Source organism: Chiroxiphia lanceolata, chromosome 11 (assembly GCF_009829145.1).
Source record: "Chiroxiphia lanceolata isolate bChiLan1 chromosome 11, bChiLan1.pri, whole genome shotgun sequence".
Classification (NCBI taxonomy): domain Eukaryota; kingdom Metazoa; phylum Chordata; class Aves; order Passeriformes; family Pipridae; genus Chiroxiphia; species Chiroxiphia lanceolata.
The window spans coordinates 21,443,664-21,461,681 of record NC_045647.1 but is presented as its reverse complement, the minus strand read 5'-3'; the positions used below and the strand labels follow the sequence as shown (position 1 = coordinate 21,461,681).

Below are 18,018 nucleotides of genomic sequence, written 5' to 3'. Positions count from 1 at the left end.
CTTGTCCCTGCCCTTGCCATCCCTACAGGTTCGGATTGATCCCCTTCCCAGGCTCCTGGGAAATAAGGCAGTGGCTGAGGGCAGATGGAGGAGAGAGGAGATGAACAGAAAGGAGGATCAGTGGTCCAGGGTACAGAAGATGAGGCCAGGGACACAGGGGAGGTAGAGGGCAAAGCAGGAAAGGATGTCACCCATCCTTGAAATTTTCCTCAACCACCGGAAGTGCTGTGAGTTCTAATCCACCCTCTGAACTCTTTTTTCCAACCTAACCTTTGTAAGCATTGTCATCAGTCTCTCCTTTTTTCTTCTCATCCAAAATCTCACTTTCCAAACTCCTTACATAAACCTCCTGGTGCCTGACTTTTGTGTCAGTCCCTCGAAAATGACAATGACAATGATTTTTCCAAAAGGGAACCAATAGGCTGGTCTCACAAAACTGAATTTTGCCCCACATTTTGCCCACAATGCTATAAAACATCGAACACAATCTGCTGCAACTAATATAATATTTTAAAATATATTCTAAACATTAAAAAAATTTAAGTCCTATGTCTATGAAACTGTAAGATAAGAATGCTCGATTTACAACTCTCCATGTTGTTAATGAATTGTTATATTTAAAATATACTTTTGAGTCCTGATCACCTTTTCTTTAGGAACCTTTACTCTCATCATTCATGAATCAGATCAGAAATCTTCCCAACACTCATGTTCATGAAATAGGGACAGTGTTTAAAAGTGGGTCACGAAAGATCCACTGCTACTAATGCACCCCAAAACCACTCATTTAGAAAGAAACAACCACATGTGGGAATGACAGATTGCTAATAAACATAAGATCCATCCAAAAATAAAGATGCGTAACAGACTTCACCCCAAGTTTGGGGCAGTAAGAGATAACCCCACTGTGGCACTTGATTTTTCCATTTCCACTTACAGAGAAGGAATTGAAAATCATAATTTTTTAAAAAATAAACCAGGAATATTATCTTTGTAGAAATTCGCCTCATGAGCCCCCATGCCAAGTATTCCTCAGAAATAAATACCAAATGTCTATGCAGCTTTAATCATGTGTTATTTGAAATAGTCTTTCTCTACCTCTTTGGCCTTTACATCCCTAGTACATTATTCATAAAGGTGTTTGTATTCATAAAATTTAGCTCAGTGAAGACAATTCTCTGATTTAACATTAATTTCTCATGTGGTTTTGACTGTACGTATAAAAATTATACTGTGTCTCAAACACATGGAAACAAAAATGAGACATGATTCCAACACGGAAGAGTACTGAAAAATAACACATTAATGAATAATATTTAGCTTTTATAATATTTTTCAAGCAGACATCTCAAAGCACTTTTCAGGAAAATAAGTATCACCATCAAGAAATAAAAATAAATGGCAAGTGAAAGAAGGTATCTACTCTAAAACTATTAACAGTAAATGAAGTATTTGCAGTATGATGAATTCCAATGCAATCTGTAAATGAATAGAAATAATTTTATATTAGAAGCACTGGGGCTTATAACACCTGGCTGCTTTGCACAGGTGATTTGATGCCCTTTGCTGGGGATAAGCACACCAGAAATGGGATTCTGGAACACCCTCAGTCAATCCTATTTTGCATTTAAAAAATAGGTTCAATGTAGGTTGTTATTTCTTATTTCCATGGAGACAAGAGACTGCACAGGGATCCAGCTATAGGATAAGGGGCATATTTAGAAAACATGGCATGCATACTATGCTGTCACTTTGAACTAAGACTGTTTGATGCTGGCTTGCGAGAGTACATCGATACATGAATGTGGAAAGCTTCTATAAGTTTTAAAAAAGGAGCTATCTCCCTCAATTCCAGTGAACTTCCTTGAAAAAACAGGCACTAGTTGAATGTCTGAATTTCTAGCACGGTGCTTGTTACCAGTCTGGCTTCTGTTCTTTAAAAGAATACAACTGTAGAGCTTATTTATTCTCTAATGACAAAACAATCTCTGTTTTGGAAATCCCTGATCTTTTCAATGAAATCTCTACATTGAACAATTGTCTGTCAGTAATCAGGGGCACAGCTGGTATATACACTGTGCCATATCACTAATAATGTTCCAGGAGATACCTGATTAAAAAGGGGAGTAGGGAGAAGAAAAAAAAAAAGGGGGGAAAGATGAAAACTAATTCCTGAAGATTTTAATGCCTTGGGGAATGTACAAGCTATTTTAGAGCTAAGTTAATATTCAAACAATGTGTGTCCCCTTTTTTTATCCCTTGTTTGTAGGGATAACCTTGGTGAAAAGGAGTCCTATGCCAGTGAGATTTAGGACTCCTAACTACTGGTGTTCAATTACCCAACAATAAAGAACAACCAAGCAAATCTGAAATATGCAGCACGTACATCTTGAGACTGAGTTTGCTGAAAGGGAAATGTAGTACAGTTGCAAAAATAAACAACCTTGTTTCTGCAGCCATGAAATAAGACAACTGATCAATAAACATAACGTATGAAAAATGGAGGGGGGGTATGTTTTCTGGCATAATTATTTATTCTTGAACAAAGGTGTCATTTTTGCCCATGAGCACATTGCAAGCAAACTCATAGAAGAAAAGTGGCTAGTCCTTTCCAACACCCTTAATATAATCATTTATATGTGTGTTCTTAATAGCACTTTTGCTTTATTCAAGGAAGACACTAATCACTGAAAAAATATTCATAATGTTTCTATTTCCCCCTAAGACCAAAATGCAAACTTTTTATTTCTTCTTTCCGTGTTTTTGTTTGTTTGTTTGTTTGTTTTGACACTTTTTTGTTCTGTTTTGTTTTCATAATATAAAATCAATTCTGTTTACCGAAATATCATGTGATAGATCAGTCTTGGTCTTAATGGCTCATCTGAAATATGACCCAGTTCAGTCCCCATATGAATAAATAGTGGCTTGGATAGTGAGTACATGAGTGTAAAAGTAGGAGATTTAGAGTCTACCCTGGGTTAGTACTGAGGAATTTTGAGATCACATGATGAGGTAGAACCATTTTGTGTTCTTTGAACACTTCACATACATAGAGGTACCATGAAGAACTCAGTCTTTTTTGGCTTTTTTATTCCCTGGACAACCCACTTTCTCATTCCATAATTCTTATGGTAACATTTTTTAGCACTTGCTACATTAGGTTCTGCTGAACTATTTAGGAATTTATTTCTGCAAGGCATGTGAGGGCTTTGTTTCTAAATAAATGAAGAATCTGAGATCCATATGGTGATTTGCCCCGAACCATACAAACCTGAAAGGTGGTTCCTACCCTAAGCCAACAGAATTTTAATATCTTAAATATTCTTTAGATTTTATTTAGATTGGAGGCAGAATCATGGGGTTTCACCAACCCTGTCAGGTGAGCTGACAATAGATTTGCATTTCCAAGCAAGGTTTGGGCACATAGATTATTTCCTCTTAGACGTTTGTTTGTTTACATTTCTTTAAAGCTCTTCAGCTGGTTTGCTTGTACTACTGGAGAAGATCCTCCTTTCTCGCTTGCCTTACCACTGGTTTAGTACAAGCTTCGAGAGCCCACAACAAAAGGTGCCAGCAAAAGCTCCTCAGGTGTGCTTTTGGAGGGGCAGGCACAACCCTGGTAACCACTTGTTGTGTTCTTCAGCCATCAGGTTCGGGCGGATGCCGCAGGCGGAGAAGGAGAAGCTCCTGGCAGAGATTTCCAGCGACATCGACCAGTTAAACCCCGAGTCGGCCGATCTGCGAGCGCTGGCCAAGCACTTATATGACTCATACATCAAGTCCTTCCCCCTGACCAAAGCCAAGGCGAGGGCGATCCTGACAGGAAAGACGACAGACAAATCAGTTAGTTCCCTCTTTTTTTGTCTTCCTTTCTTTTGAGTGAATGATTTACCATGCTGACAACACATGTCTTTTAAAAAAAAAAAAAAGAACAACTTTGCTGTTGGCAGTTACATATTTCAAGCTGTGTCTGAAACACAGGAAATGTTTTTAGATAGAATAAGTAAACATTATTTGAAAAAACTCCAAGTTCACCTAATAAAATACTTGAAACCAGTACAAGAATTTGAAGGTCATCTTAACCTTTTTGTATTCTCTGATCTTCTCTTCCCGTTTTCCTTCTCCTTCCCCAAAGGTTATCTCCCACACTATCTGTTTGAGGTGGACATCGAGCTGTCAGGAATTGGTTGCTGTCCTACTCAAACATCCATATCACAGTGTGTTATCAGCAGTAGCTGCACCCAAAGGAATATTCCTTTTCCTAAGTGTCAAATGATTCCCAGCACCAACACCATCACCAGCCTGAGCTATGATGCTCATTCTTATGATGCTCATTCTTATGATGCTCTGATGACTTCCTGCTTTTAACTGGGTTATCTCAGGTCAAATTGAGGTTCTGTGTTGGTGCAATTTGAATTTTAGGAGATGTACAAGAAAATCTTGGAAAAGTAAGAAATAATGATAAGTGTATTTGTGGGTTGCCTTGGAAACTTCAATGGCAATGCATAAAACTCTTCTGTATCAGTGAGAAGGAGGATAAATAAAAATTGATCATTTTGGTAGGTTTTAAATTTTGTCACTATTTTAATACTGAAAGAGTAAAATAGTTTTCCAAAACTTATAACTCCTAGTTTGATATATTTTCTAGAATCATTGTCAGAAATTTTATTGTCAGGATTACAACAGAGACTGTATTTTATTTTCTTTAACAAGTTCAAAGACAGGAAAGAATTTGGAGATATTTCAGGCTTTCTTCCTTTCTTTAAAAGCAGTTAAAATACTGACTTCAATGTTGTCTGTAAATTGGTTGCACCCCTCCCTTAAAAACTTTAGATATGGCAGACACACAATTTGAGTGTGTCTCAAACAACTTTCAACATGGAATACATGAAGTTTGAACTACATGGTTTATTTATTCTGCAGAAACTGCTGTGCTAAGCCCACTTGGAGGTCATTGCTTTTTCCATAGCTTTCTGCAGTTCCCTCTCTGTATCAGAAACACAATTACTGGGAAAGAATTAATACAGCAATTTAATTTTTAATAACTATGTACCTGCATTGGGAAAAGGAATAGAAGTGAGGTGTGTAATTATATATCCTGTTTCCTCCTCTTCATCCTAAAAACGTTACCAGGCCTGATCCTTTTTTCTGCAGCTGCCCACCGTGGAAGGTGACAGAAGTTTGGGCAGGGCACCTACAGTGTTTTCATCTTCCATTTTCCAGACATTTCCAGAAAGTTTGTTTCTGAGGTCCCAAGCACATCCACAAACCCTACTTGTGTCCTGTAAGGGTCTGTGAAGTTGTCACAGAACTCAGTCAATGTGTGCTTTGCTGCTCTGCTGTACTGGGTACTTAACAAACATCTGTGTCCATGAATTACATAGATAGATAGATAGATATAGATATAGATATATAGATATGTGTGTGTGTGTGAGAGAGAATTCTTATATATATGTGAATTTACATATATGTGTGTGAATTTTTATATATATATGAATTTTTATATATATATGAATTTTTATATATATGAGTTTATATATATGTAAACTTATATATATATGTGAATTTATACCTCTGTATGATTTTTAGATATGAGTTTTTATACATATATATGAATTTTTATATATATATGTGAAAATATATACATGTGAAAAAAATATAAATATGCTATCAATTACATTCTCCTTTTTAATGAAAAATTTTTAAACTGTGCCAGATTAGATTTCTTTTACTCGGTGCTCTCCTAGAAACAACAGAAAGAAATGTCCTACTATTACTAAAACATGCATCTTAAAAGCCTCTTCTACAGTCTTGGTATTCCCCTATGTCACATATGCATGCATATACATATGTATATTTGTACATGTGTAAAACTTTCCTGCTGCCAAAATGTCATTACCTCTTGAAAAATGCCTTGTCCTCCTGGCTTTCCTTGGTGTGGTGTGTTTATTTTCTCAGTTTCACACAAATCCTTAGTGCAAGTGGAAAAATAATGTCACAGCTCCCCCAGTTGAAGTGAGTGCCTTGGACTGAGCTCGGAGTGCCCTGGGACGGTGGCAGCCTTGGGACAGTGGCAGCCCTGGGCAGTGCCACTTCCGTTGTCTCGGAGCAGCAGAACACAGATTTAACTGGCAGTTGTGGAGGCTGAAATTCTCCCTTGGGGATAGAATTATTTCAGCTCACAGACAGCTCTGTGCACTGACTGCACTTCGAAACTGGTTTAGTCAAAAAGGGATAGAATTTTAGGAGTTTCTAGAACCTAATTCTGTGGGAAAGGACCACTGACTATGTATAGGAAGGGCTGGGTTATTTTTGAATCTGTTCTGCAATATACAGTGAATATAAAACCATGGGAATGATTTTCATTCATGATTTATTCATACAGGCACACCTGTATGAATAAGGAATTAGAATCTGTAATCAGAAATTTTAAAAAGCATTTCTCTAGTCCAGTTGTTGGTCTCTAATTCCTTGTATTTTAGTTAACTAATCATGTAGGTTAACAAACCTACTTATATCAGTGGATATTTGTTCAGTGCAGCGATGAACTAGTCGGTCATTCATCCTGTAAAGAAAAGATTCTTTAAATAAATTTGAGAAATCCTCAGTTAACCAATTCTTTAAAACCAGGAGCTTCTTTGGCACATTCCAAAACAGATTGTTTCCAGATCCTAATGAACATATTCTGGCACTACTTTTTCTAATCTGCTTTCAAAATCGCTTCTTTCCAGTTGAATTTATTTCACAGTCAGACTCCTGCTTGTGTTCTGATTTGTGCTGCTGTAGTTTGTATCATGTTATTTGTGTTTTCCTTTCCATAGGTAAGTTGTGTGGGTTTAAATATATCCTAACTTAGTTGTTTTTAAAGGAATTAACGGCAAAACACTACATTTATCAGATAGTCAATACCAGAAAGTTGATATTGCTTGTAGTATTTCCTAGAAGAACTTGAAAACAACATGGCACTATATGAAGGAATCAAAATATAATTTAAAAAAGTAATTAAAAAAAAAAGAAATCAAAATCTGTCTTTTTACAAAAAAGAAGTTATATACTCAGAAGTGCAAACAGATCCCTGTGCACTTACCAAATTCTGTTGTATAGAAGCCATTATAATTCAGGTGAAAGGAGTATCATTTTATGTTTTGTTAAGCATTCCAAACTTCCAATTCTGGAATTTTTTTGTAAAACAAAAAGCAAATAAAAAAAGAAAAAGATAAAAATCATGAATATTTTAAAATAGTGTTCCTTAACACCCACCCCCCCTCCAAATTTTTAAAATTATTTTTAAAAATATCAGCCGAAGTCCAAAGCAGTTTTTTAACATAGATTCACAGACCATGTGAGAAATCTTTAGGAACTATTAGGCCTTTCATTTTAACACTGTGAGAAATGTGTTTTAACAGGTTCAGGAAAATTTCCCTATTTAGGGGCAACTTCCCTTGGCAGCTCCCTTGTAGATCCCTGAGTGGTGCTGATGAGTTAAACCCCTGTTTGCCACTCCTGTTTCTCAGGAGCCAAGTGTTCCTAGAAAGGATGTGTGAAGTAAATTGCCTTTTCCTTCTGTTTTTAGCCATTTGTAATTTATGACATGAACTCTTTGATGATGGGAGAAGACCAGATCAAGTGCAAGCACGTGTCCCCTCTGCAGGAGGAGAACAAGGAGGTCGCCATCCGCATCTTCCAGCGCTGCCAGTTCCGCTCGGTGGAGGCCGTGCAGGAGATCACCGAGTTCGCCAAGAACATTCCAGGTTTTGTCAACCTCGACCTGAATGATCAAGTAACTCTCCTGAAATATGGGGTCCATGAGATCATATACACTCTCCTGGCTTCTCTGATGAACAAAGATGGAGTTCTTATATCTGAAGGACAAGGATTCATGACACGGGAGTTTCTGAAGAGCCTGAGAAAACCTTTTTGTGACTTTATGGAGCCCAAGTTTGAGTTTGCTGTGAAGTTCAATGCACTGGAATTAGATGACAGTGACCTGGCAATATTTATAGCTGTTATTATCCTAAGTGGAGGTAAGTGCTCTCTTATTTAATATGATATTTTATATGATATAATTGACACTTTTCATTCCTGTCCAAACAGGAAAGTCCTCAGCACTACAGGGTGGGAGTGAGTTTATTTACACATAGTTTTTTTAGTAATTTTCAACTTTCTTAAAGTTGTTTGCCATTTTTTCAGTTTCAGACAGAAAGTGAAAATGTAAATGACCTGCTATTAACGATGGAGCCAGAAGTGCCTGCTGAATCAGCAGTTCATTTAGGTAGAAAACAAAATCAGGCCTGTCTTTGGGAAAACAGGAAGGGTGGAATTTCACTGGCAAGAGCTAAAATTCTGCATGAGATTTTTTTCAAACCTGCAATTAGATTGTGTGGCTGGCTAATTGTACACAAATAGCTTTGACTTCAGAACAATTTCAAAATATGTGTGGTATTGGGCTTGCAAGATTGTTATGGTGCTTTTTATTGTTTTTTTCCATTCATGCAAGATAATGTTTTCCTTTAAAAGGGAGGGGGAAAATAATGCATTTCTCAGGAAAAAGGTGGTCTCCTGATGCCTGAGGAAAACTGGCATTGTATGTCTGCCTAATGTGCTCTGTTCAGGTTTCCTCAGCTGCCCCTTTTGTATTATCTTTACATATTATGCTTTCAGCAAATTGTGAATCTCAAAGCCCAGGTATCAGACTACAGACATTCCAACACTTCACTGAAAAAGACACTGAATTTTCAGCTTTTTCCAGCCAGTCAGTGTGTTCTCTCTGTTCCTGAGCTGATGTCACTATTCTGGTTTGGGACTTTAGTTCACTTAGACACCGTTCTGCTGAGAATCTGAGATATCAGACCTACATTTCAAACTCTCTTACTTTGGCCAACACTATCAAGTTAGTGATGTTGCATAAATAAAATTTTACCCCACTGATTTGTGTGTATTTTGGCTTAACAAGGAACTGCAGAAATCAACGAGAGGAATGTGCTGAATGTTCTGGATTCAGCTCCTCTGCAGAGCAACGCAGAGGATTCTGTTATTAAATTACATTTAAGCAATCAAACACAACCACATGCTATTGTTCTAAAAACAAATATGCTGCTGAGAGTGCATTGTTATGTATAGCTTCATTTAAAATCACCTACAATTCCTCCTGGCATTGTGTTTCATTCAGTAAAAATGTGGTATCACAATATGGTTTATTCGACTAATTCCACTTCAAACAAGGAGAGTTCCCAGAAGACATTTCCTGGTGCAAACCTCTGAACACAATGATCCCTGAGGACTCTGCATTAATTCAGGAAGGCAAAACACCTTGCTGGTATATTTTTTTGTTGGCTTTGATGGGGGAGGAGAAATTACGCAAACACACTAGGGCACTACACAAAACATGCCAATAATTTGCATTTTTTAATATACTGAAATTTGACGGAGGAGAAAAAGGCCTCTCAAAATTCACTCCTAATTGAAAAAAGGAAACTTGCAATCTGCAAAGCCATGTCTTCAGCAATGTTTGGTTTATATTAGAGGAAACAGATATGTGACTAATCTTCCAATTTAGAATGCAGGAGGACAACGATCCACATAAAGTAATTGACTGTGTGGAACCGGATTTATCAACCAGTCTTTTTTTTTTTTTTTTTGAGAATCATTTGTAAACAGAGATCTGTAAAGGACTACTGATTTTTAATCACTAGTTCTTAAGTCTCTGAAGCAAATCTGTATACATATATAAAATCAGTCCTTGCTAGGAAAATCCTTTAATTTCTGGATAACAAAGATCTCACTATCTTTATTTAGAACTGGTGTTTTTTTTTTCAAAAAAGCATGGTGGCTACTTGTAAAAACTGAGCTTATATTTTGAAAACAATTGAGCTTTGTTTCCAATTATAGAATGGCTTTTATCATGAATTTTACGGCCAGATACGAGATATATCTGAACTGTGGGACTGTAATATCTCATGTGGTATAGAACTGAAGTCCTATTTCTCAGTTGTCTCACATGCTTGTGTTTCTATAAGAGCTCTGTCCTTGCAAAACTGTATTTCTGTAAGAACTACATGAATATAGAATCAGGATGATTTCATTGAAACCAGGATTTCAAAGCCAGTTCTTATTACCTTGAGGACTTTACTAGCTGCAGGAATACTTCAATGTTTAAGTCCCCTGTGTACAAATATCTTTATTTAAAAAAAAACCAGTTTGTGAAACCAGAAAACACCCAGGCAGGTGCTGTCATTGTAAGTGAATTTGTTGTTACCTGGGGACGTTCTTCAGTGCTGCTGGCTCAGGGGTGCTGGCCCTTGTGCAGCTCTACAAAGAAGAAGAGAAGGGAAAGACAAAGATAATTCCAGCTGGAACATTACATGTAGGAAGCTTTTCATTGCAAAGTGTTTGGAATTTGCCACACACCCTATAAAACAGTTCAGCCTTTTGATATCAAAACAGCTGTATTTGCCTGTGACATAAAAAGGCAAAAAGCCCATATGACAATAATAAGAGGCTGACAAATAAACTGCAATAGCAACAATGAATGTACTTCCACAGTTGCTCATTTTACTGTCTCTGAGCTGCTCAGTGCAGCATCACTCTGTCTCAATGACTCCAAGTGTGACTCTGAACTCATTACTGCAAAGCTGAAGAGTTCTTCTTGCTGTTGGTGCTATAAAACAACAAAAATGGCAAACAAGTTCTTGTATTCTGAATTTAATGTTGATGAGGCAGAGACACTCTGTGAGCACCTTGTTTGTACAACAGAAATGCTTTCTGCCATTAATAGCAATGGCAAACTCTTATTACAACATTCTTTTAGTTGTGGTAACTTTGCAAAATACACTTCAGTTAAATGAGATTTGGAAAGCTTTATTGTAGGACATCTTCTTCCTTCCCGTGGGATTCCTCTGTGCCACTGAGACACATCCTCAGTGAGTGCTGTGCTATACATATTGAAGAACTTGAGGCATCTTTAAAAATGTTATGTATCTCTGAGTCAAAATAATAAGAATATCGTAAGAAGAAGGCTTAAGGAGAACAAGTTGGATGTCTCTGGGCAGAAAAGAAAATACTCCAAACCTTACTGGGATAACCCAGACTTATAAACAGAGCAAATTCACTCAGACAGGTTGTTGTCAAATACAGAAAAAGCTCCAAAGGGAATGTTGTAGCATGTTTACTTGCTGAACTTTGATGTATTATATTCTGCAGTGTATTATATTCTTTGGTGTATTATATTCTGCAGTGTTTAGGATCCCACAGTGTTTGGGTACAGCAGTGTTTGTGGCAGGATATTCCTGTACAGACCCAGGTGCAATAAAGCTGGGATGTGAATTCAGAGATGCTGCTGCATTCACTTTTCTCGTTTCTGAGTGTGTTCTTTACAGGAAATTTTGAGCCTCAAATCCCTGCTGCTTGTTCAAACACTGCATTCCAGAATTTAGCTGCATTCTGAGATCAGCAATATTTGCAGTTTTATCACTGAATAATAGCAAGAAATACTTCATATTTGGTTGCTACACAAATCCTGCTCTTTGTTAGAGCAATGAAATGCTTCATAATCAGCCCAAGAACTGCAGATAATCACTGTAGGTATTGAACCCAAATCCTGGTGACTACAAGACGTGACAGTCTCAGAAGAAAAACCTCAAACTGCTGACTCATATCTATCTCAAACTGCTGACTCATGTCTGCCTCAGCAAAAGCAGTAGCACAGTTGTTCACTCAGTCATATCTTTGCCTGTTTTACCGTATTAAGATTTTAGTATGTGTATTTAAATGAAAAATGCACTTTTTCAAGGATATTGCAGATGGCAATTTCATATGTGAGGAGCATGAAAAAATATTGCAATTGTTGTTAGGAAACAGGAAAGAAGCATCCAAATCTGTGAGTAAATAAACAAAGTATTTTCCCCTGAGATAGAAAAGAACAGCAATTTACATAAACTGGTACCCGTGGTACTCAGAACTCTGGGGCAATCAGCCTTTCCCAGTTCCTGTGAACATTTTCTTACTTAGAACAACAGCTTCCTGCAGAATTTTCAAACCAAATGAAGCAGCTGTGTGACAAAGAATGAAAACATAAAGAAAATCTGGATTAAGAAACATAATAATAAAAAGGGAAACATGGTACTCTCCTGGCACATGGTTAAAAGGCGGGTCACAAACAGCTCATAAAAAACCACTAAACTTCAAAAAACCACTGAAGTTTGCGTATCAGGGAGGATTAAAAGAGGTGTCAAATCACTTTTAGTTATCTCTCACCTGAATAATTTCAACTCTTTGGGCTTTTGTCACCAAATTCCATTGTATCATAAGAAACTCCTTGTTTTTGTCTTTCCCTTCCCTCATCAGTTCCCTTTGCAGTTTTCTCTGTGAGCTTTCAAACAGCAATTTTTGATCTCATTCAGCCTCTTCAAAGGCCTCCACCACAGTGTCACATCCAATTTCCCATTCCCATTTCTGTTTCTTCCTATTCTCTGGCTGAATGTCTCCCAAGGTTTACTGTTAATCATTTCCTTTGTATTTTTTTTCTACAAGCCACATCTTTCTGCAGCTCCCTACTGCACAAAACACACCTTTTGGTACATAACCAAATGCATCATAACAGCTTGAAATATATCATAATAGCTGGATGTTAAAGCTTTTACCTCTTCTTTCCTTTTTTCCTGATATGTTTCTTGGAACAGAAACAGCATTTTCCTCTGCAAGAAATTTTTACTGAGAAAGTATTGCAAACTGTCAACACCCCAGAAATACTGTCCATATCCTGAAGTTCTCATTCATGAAAAATCCCTTTTCCTTCAATGGGAATCTTCCTTCCTCTTGAATTGGCTTATTTAAAAATAACATCTGATGATCTCGTAGGCTTTTGCCATAGTCATCTTTTCTGACTCTGGTTCCACTGGGTCATTATAAAACCACCAGACTGGGTTTTCCAAGGGATTTTAAGGACTTTAGCCAGTACACTCTCACTGAACTTCAGTTGACCTCGAGCACCCAAATTTGGGGGTTCCCTGGTAAGTTCTGGACTCAGCCTCCTGGGCTCTAAATTTGACAGGGGAGAAGTGTTTGAATGGGGATTCACTTCTGAAAAACACCCTAAAAATTCCCACAGAGAAGCAGGGGGCAAATGGAGATTAATCTCAGAGGAAATCAAAGCCACAGTCTTTGTGCTTTCTGATTTTTCTCTCCCTGCACTCGGAGTCAGCCCCAGCTGGTTCAGAGTTCAGCTGCAACACACGAGGCAAATTTAAAGCGATCGCAACCCAAAATTATCAACAGCTCTGAAGCTCTGAAATTTGGGGAGCTACGGAAAGACATAAAGAAGGCAACTAAATTCTGCAGCACATGCAGTGCATTCAGGTAATCAAAAACAAATATCTAACACGGATCAAAAATTCTCCCTCTAAAAAAAAGATTGCTTGAAAATATTGCCAAAGGAAATTAATAAAAAGGAACCATTTGTTTGGAGACAACTTTCTGCTTGCAGATGCTTACTTAAAGACTTTCTGAACCATATTTTATGGTGTTATCAGTTGAGTGGGATAAATAAGTGATGTCTGCAAGACAAGCACATTGGCAAACAAATATTGGGGTCCAGATTCAAACTTACCATCATTGCTGTTTGTGAAAAGCTATCACCAGAGCTCACCTCTTTGAGAACTGAGGATCCCTTCCTAATCAGCAACCTTTGTTTTCATGGCTGTGTATACTTATTTGTTTTCCTGCCAACTTTGCCTTTTAGTTTACACTGCAGTTTTTTCCCCGTGAAGTAAAACCCCAATGTATTTATAAAGAGCTTTGTTTTCTCTTGGCCTTTTTTTCCTAGTGTACAGCACGAGTCAAGCTGAGTTAGTAGAACTGTATGCACAGAAAGGTTACTAAAAACACAGGAAATAACTCCCTATTTTTAAAGTTTTTAATAGAGATCAACCTCTTGTCCTTTCTGAAATGAAATTATTGTTTTGGGGAGGTAATTTAAGGCAAGATATAGGCACTGCTTTTTATTGATGAACCCATCAAATTAGTTTCATAGCTACACAGCAAATGTTATTTAAATTATTGATTCCTTTTTCATGGAGTATTCTTGCAACCAGGATGTGTTACCACTATAAAGTAGTTTAGCAGGAACAAATTCATGGTGGTCATTGTCATATGTGAGGGTTTAACAATGTGAAGCAACTTTAGTTGCTTAGACATCGAACATTTTGTTAACTTTCATTGCTGTAGAATCAGATAATTTATTACCTCAAGTTAGAAAACAAATGTTACAAATTCTGTTAAACAGTAATTGCAGCCACTTAAGAATGTATTTGGGGACAGACAGAAATAAGAGAACAGCTAATTATGATGAGGATAATAGTGGTTAAAAAAGGCAGACTCTGCCTCTTGCTGAAGGAGCAGCTGTGCCAAGGCTGCCCTGGGCCTCTGGGCCGTGGCAGCACAAGGTACTGACTGTGGCTGGAAACATCCAGCCCAGGCTCCTCCAGCTGGAGCACAACTGGCTGTTGGCATGAGCCCAGAAAAGGCATTTTCTGCACAAGCCACATCTATTAGTCTGTGCCTAAGCGAGGAGCTGATGCAAAACCCAAACTCCCTAATAGCAGCTGCAGTGGGGTGTGGAGAAGAACTGAACCTGTGGTGTTTGAGCGTCCCAGGTTCTTGTGACTGCAGAAGTGGAATTTCTGCCCCTTGTAAACGTTGATGGGTTCACACCCACCTCAGCAGGAAACACCTTTAATGGGAGCAGCTGCATGCAAATCCATCAGAGTGGATGTTGATTACACACACTGTATCAGAGTCCTGGAACTGCTTATCCCCCAACAGTGTCCCACTCTTCCTTTCCACAGACACTCCCAGTTTACTGTGGAAAATGCACCGTAGTGGAGTATAAACCTGTCTCTTTATCTGTGCTGTGCAAAATGCTTGAACCCTTTCTGAGACTAATCCTAAAACTTCTTTGAGCAAATTCCAGTAAAATCTGACAAATGAACACATTATTTGATTGTCAAACAGTTCTCAGGAAGTGCCATAAGTGAAGGCTTAATATACTGAGAAATGATTAAGAAATTAAGACATGAGGTCAATGTTTCCATATTCTTCACAAACTCAAAACTCCTGATTTTTTTCCCAGATCGCCCAGGGTTGTTGAATGTGAAGCCCATTGAGGACATCCAAGACAACCTGTTGCAAGCTTTGGAGCTCCAGCTGAAGCTGAACCACCCAGAATCATCACAGCTCTTTGCAAAATTGCTCCAGAAAATGACGGACCTCAGACAGATTGTAACGGAACACGTGCAGCTCTTGCAAATCATAAAGAAAACTGAGACAGACATGAGCCTTCATCCACTCCTACAGGAAATCTATAAAGACTTGTATTAACGACCAGAGTAGTTCTAATCCGCTGACATAATGTATGTTCTTCAGATTGCACTATTTCTTTGAGGGAAAACTTTGCATACCTAAGAAATTACTGTGAAACAGCATTTAAAAAGAGAGAGCTTAGTATAGTAGATCTATTTTATGCATATTGTTTATAAAGACACATTTACAATTTAGTTTTAATATTAAAAATATCTATATCATGAAATTGTTGGCAGTATTTTCAGAATTAATTTTTTAACTATCTTATTTCTTAAAATTGCTTGTCCAGTATGATTGATGCTTCACTCAAGTTGGTTAAGCATGCAGTTAAATTTTCAACTAAATAAAAGTCCTTCTCCTTGAACATTTCTAGGGAAACATTTTAATATTACAGTCAATTTTGTGCTCCCAAGGCAGCAGCAAAATAAAATTGAGTCACAGCTTAGTGCAACTTCCTGTGAGAGTTTAAAAGGCAAAAGTTAGAAGTGTCAGGTGTGACAATGTTTGTGCCTTCCGTGACATGATTTGACACCAACAGAGCTGTAAAGAGGGCTTGGTGGCAGTAAGACTTAGGCCCATCATTTGTGGGCAAACCCAAAAACTAGATACTATTTCAAGAATTAATTAAGGAATATGCACTACGACTTGGAATAGGTTGGTACAAAAACTCTTGGCCTGAGACCTTCCCAAATTATTTGATGAACTATCACTGAACAACATAGTCAAAAACATAATAGAAAGTTGGAATAACGTGACTCCTCCTGAACAAAAACAAGATTTGAATTAATTCTTGAGAAGATACAGCTGTAGCAGAAACCCTGCAACGTGAGTTTGACTTCACTTGCAACAAGAATGTTGCACTGCTGTTCACTGATGTTCACTGCTGTTTAGATTGTGAGTTTTCTTATATATGTTGCCCTATAATATCACCTGAGAATTCCACTGGAGCAAAGCACAGGAGACTGAATAAATTTAACAGTAGGTAAATTTGCTTACACTTAGATTCACATTTTGCTTGTCCACATTTGATAGTTTGAGAATGTGACCCCCAAAGTCAAGCAGGTGTGGTCCACAGTGGTGAACCAGAAGAGGGAATTTTGGGAAAAAAAGCCACCAATTGTGACTTACATATCAAAGTAAGGAGCAGTCTTCAATTGAATATCCTTGGTTTCCTCCACATGTCCATATTTTATTTATGTAGCAAAAAGTGTGCCTTAAACTTAGTGAGACAAGTTGAGTGGGGATACATAAGTGGACAAAGATGTAATGTAGGGGTCTGTGTGAGTAGGATCTTCAGGGAGTATAAATTGGCTTTACTCCCAATGTAGACCTTGAAAATATAAGTAAGTCACTGCAAATTATGCCATAAAGAAGCTGAGAGAGATAAATATTAAAATAAACTCTTCAGCTCATGCCTTCTACACCTGGAAAAGTTTCCTACTCTTTATTTCAGGTAACCTCTGGGCCTATGGTCAGTTGTAAGTGTTATGAGGGAGTTGGATCATTCAGCCTCAGGGTTTGAAGCCCACAGGTGACATTGCATTGGCATGAAGTCACTGGGAGACCAAAGTGAACGGCTTTGTTCTTCCTGAGTGTGCAAAGAGCTCCTTTCAGGTAACTCAGACAGGATTGCCCTGAAGCAGGTGGAGCATTGCACGTTAATGCTCAGGATTGCAGGGTCTCTGCACAGTTCAAGACAAGCAAGTTGTGCCAGCTGAGCATTGGATCCTGACAGGAATTCCATGCACACTAATTTATGGCCGTTACAATTCAAAAGAAATTATTCTCTCTCTTCTTTAAGTTATTTTCCACTGGACGCTTGAAAAGTTGCCATCTCTCACTTGGTGGGAGAACCTCTATTAAATCGCAGAGGTCATTCCCTCCTGTAGGAGGACCTATCAAAGAGGAACTGGCACTGAGGTGGACCACAGCTCCAACACTGAATTCCTGTAATAGTAACACACAGCAAAAACTGTTACTCTGAGCCTGCATTTCTCATACAATCCAATTTCCCACTGGCTTCAGTAGAAATGGAAGTTCAGAAGCAGCTCCAAAGAAAAAACAAAGAATTCTAGGGCATGGTCTTTCATAAGTAATATCAAAAATTGTTTGAAAAGGAGGGTGGAAGAGATGCTCTGACACTGAGTTCAGCACTTTGTTACAGGAAACAAATCTGTGTAACCCAGAAGCTTCATTCAACTATTGCAAGGGGCAATACTTTTGAAAGTGGCAGTTTAGCAGTGACAGTGTCTAAGCCATTCACTCCAACAACCCATATATTTGGAGGCTCGTGGTGTAATCGTAGTCACAACAGTCTAGGATGAAAGAGAAGACAGTTTTGCAGGAACAGGTGTTATCCTTTGTGAGGATGAAGGGACTGAATGTCCCAAAGCCTACACTTTTCTTTCAACTGTATAAGCTGCTCTAATAAAATATATTGCTCTCCCTACATTCTGTCTTCTCTTACATATTGATACTAATTCATCATGTTTTCCTCAAGCCATGGAAAGTGTTAATTTTTTATGGGAATTACTAATCACTGAAATGTTCTGATTCTAAATGGTTACATCATGGTTAACAAGTTTTGCCTAAAATACTTTTCTACAAGAATAGGTCTTAAGGGAAAAATGTTCATTTAATGGACAATTGCTGTGTACTAATTTA

General features: G+C 37.9%; 1 protein-coding gene across 3 annotated transcripts in view; it reads left to right on the top strand.

The window, feature by feature from the left end:
• The window catches only part of PPARG (peroxisome proliferator activated receptor gamma), a 56,642-nt gene extending 38,839 nt beyond the window's left edge, over positions 1–17,803 (top strand). For all 3 annotated transcript variants that reach the window (XM_032699258.1, XM_032699260.1, XM_032699259.1), the window contains 3 exons: positions 3,644–3,843; positions 7,574–8,024; positions 15,125–17,803. In XM_032699258.1, coding sequence (XP_032555149.1) covers positions 3,644–3,843; positions 7,574–8,024; positions 15,125–15,372 — 899 coding nt within the window. In that variant the 3' untranslated portion in view covers positions 15,373–17,803. The remainder of the gene's footprint in view (positions 1–3,643; positions 3,844–7,573; positions 8,025–15,124) is intronic.
• The last annotated feature ends 215 nt before the right edge of the window (positions 17,804–18,018 follow it).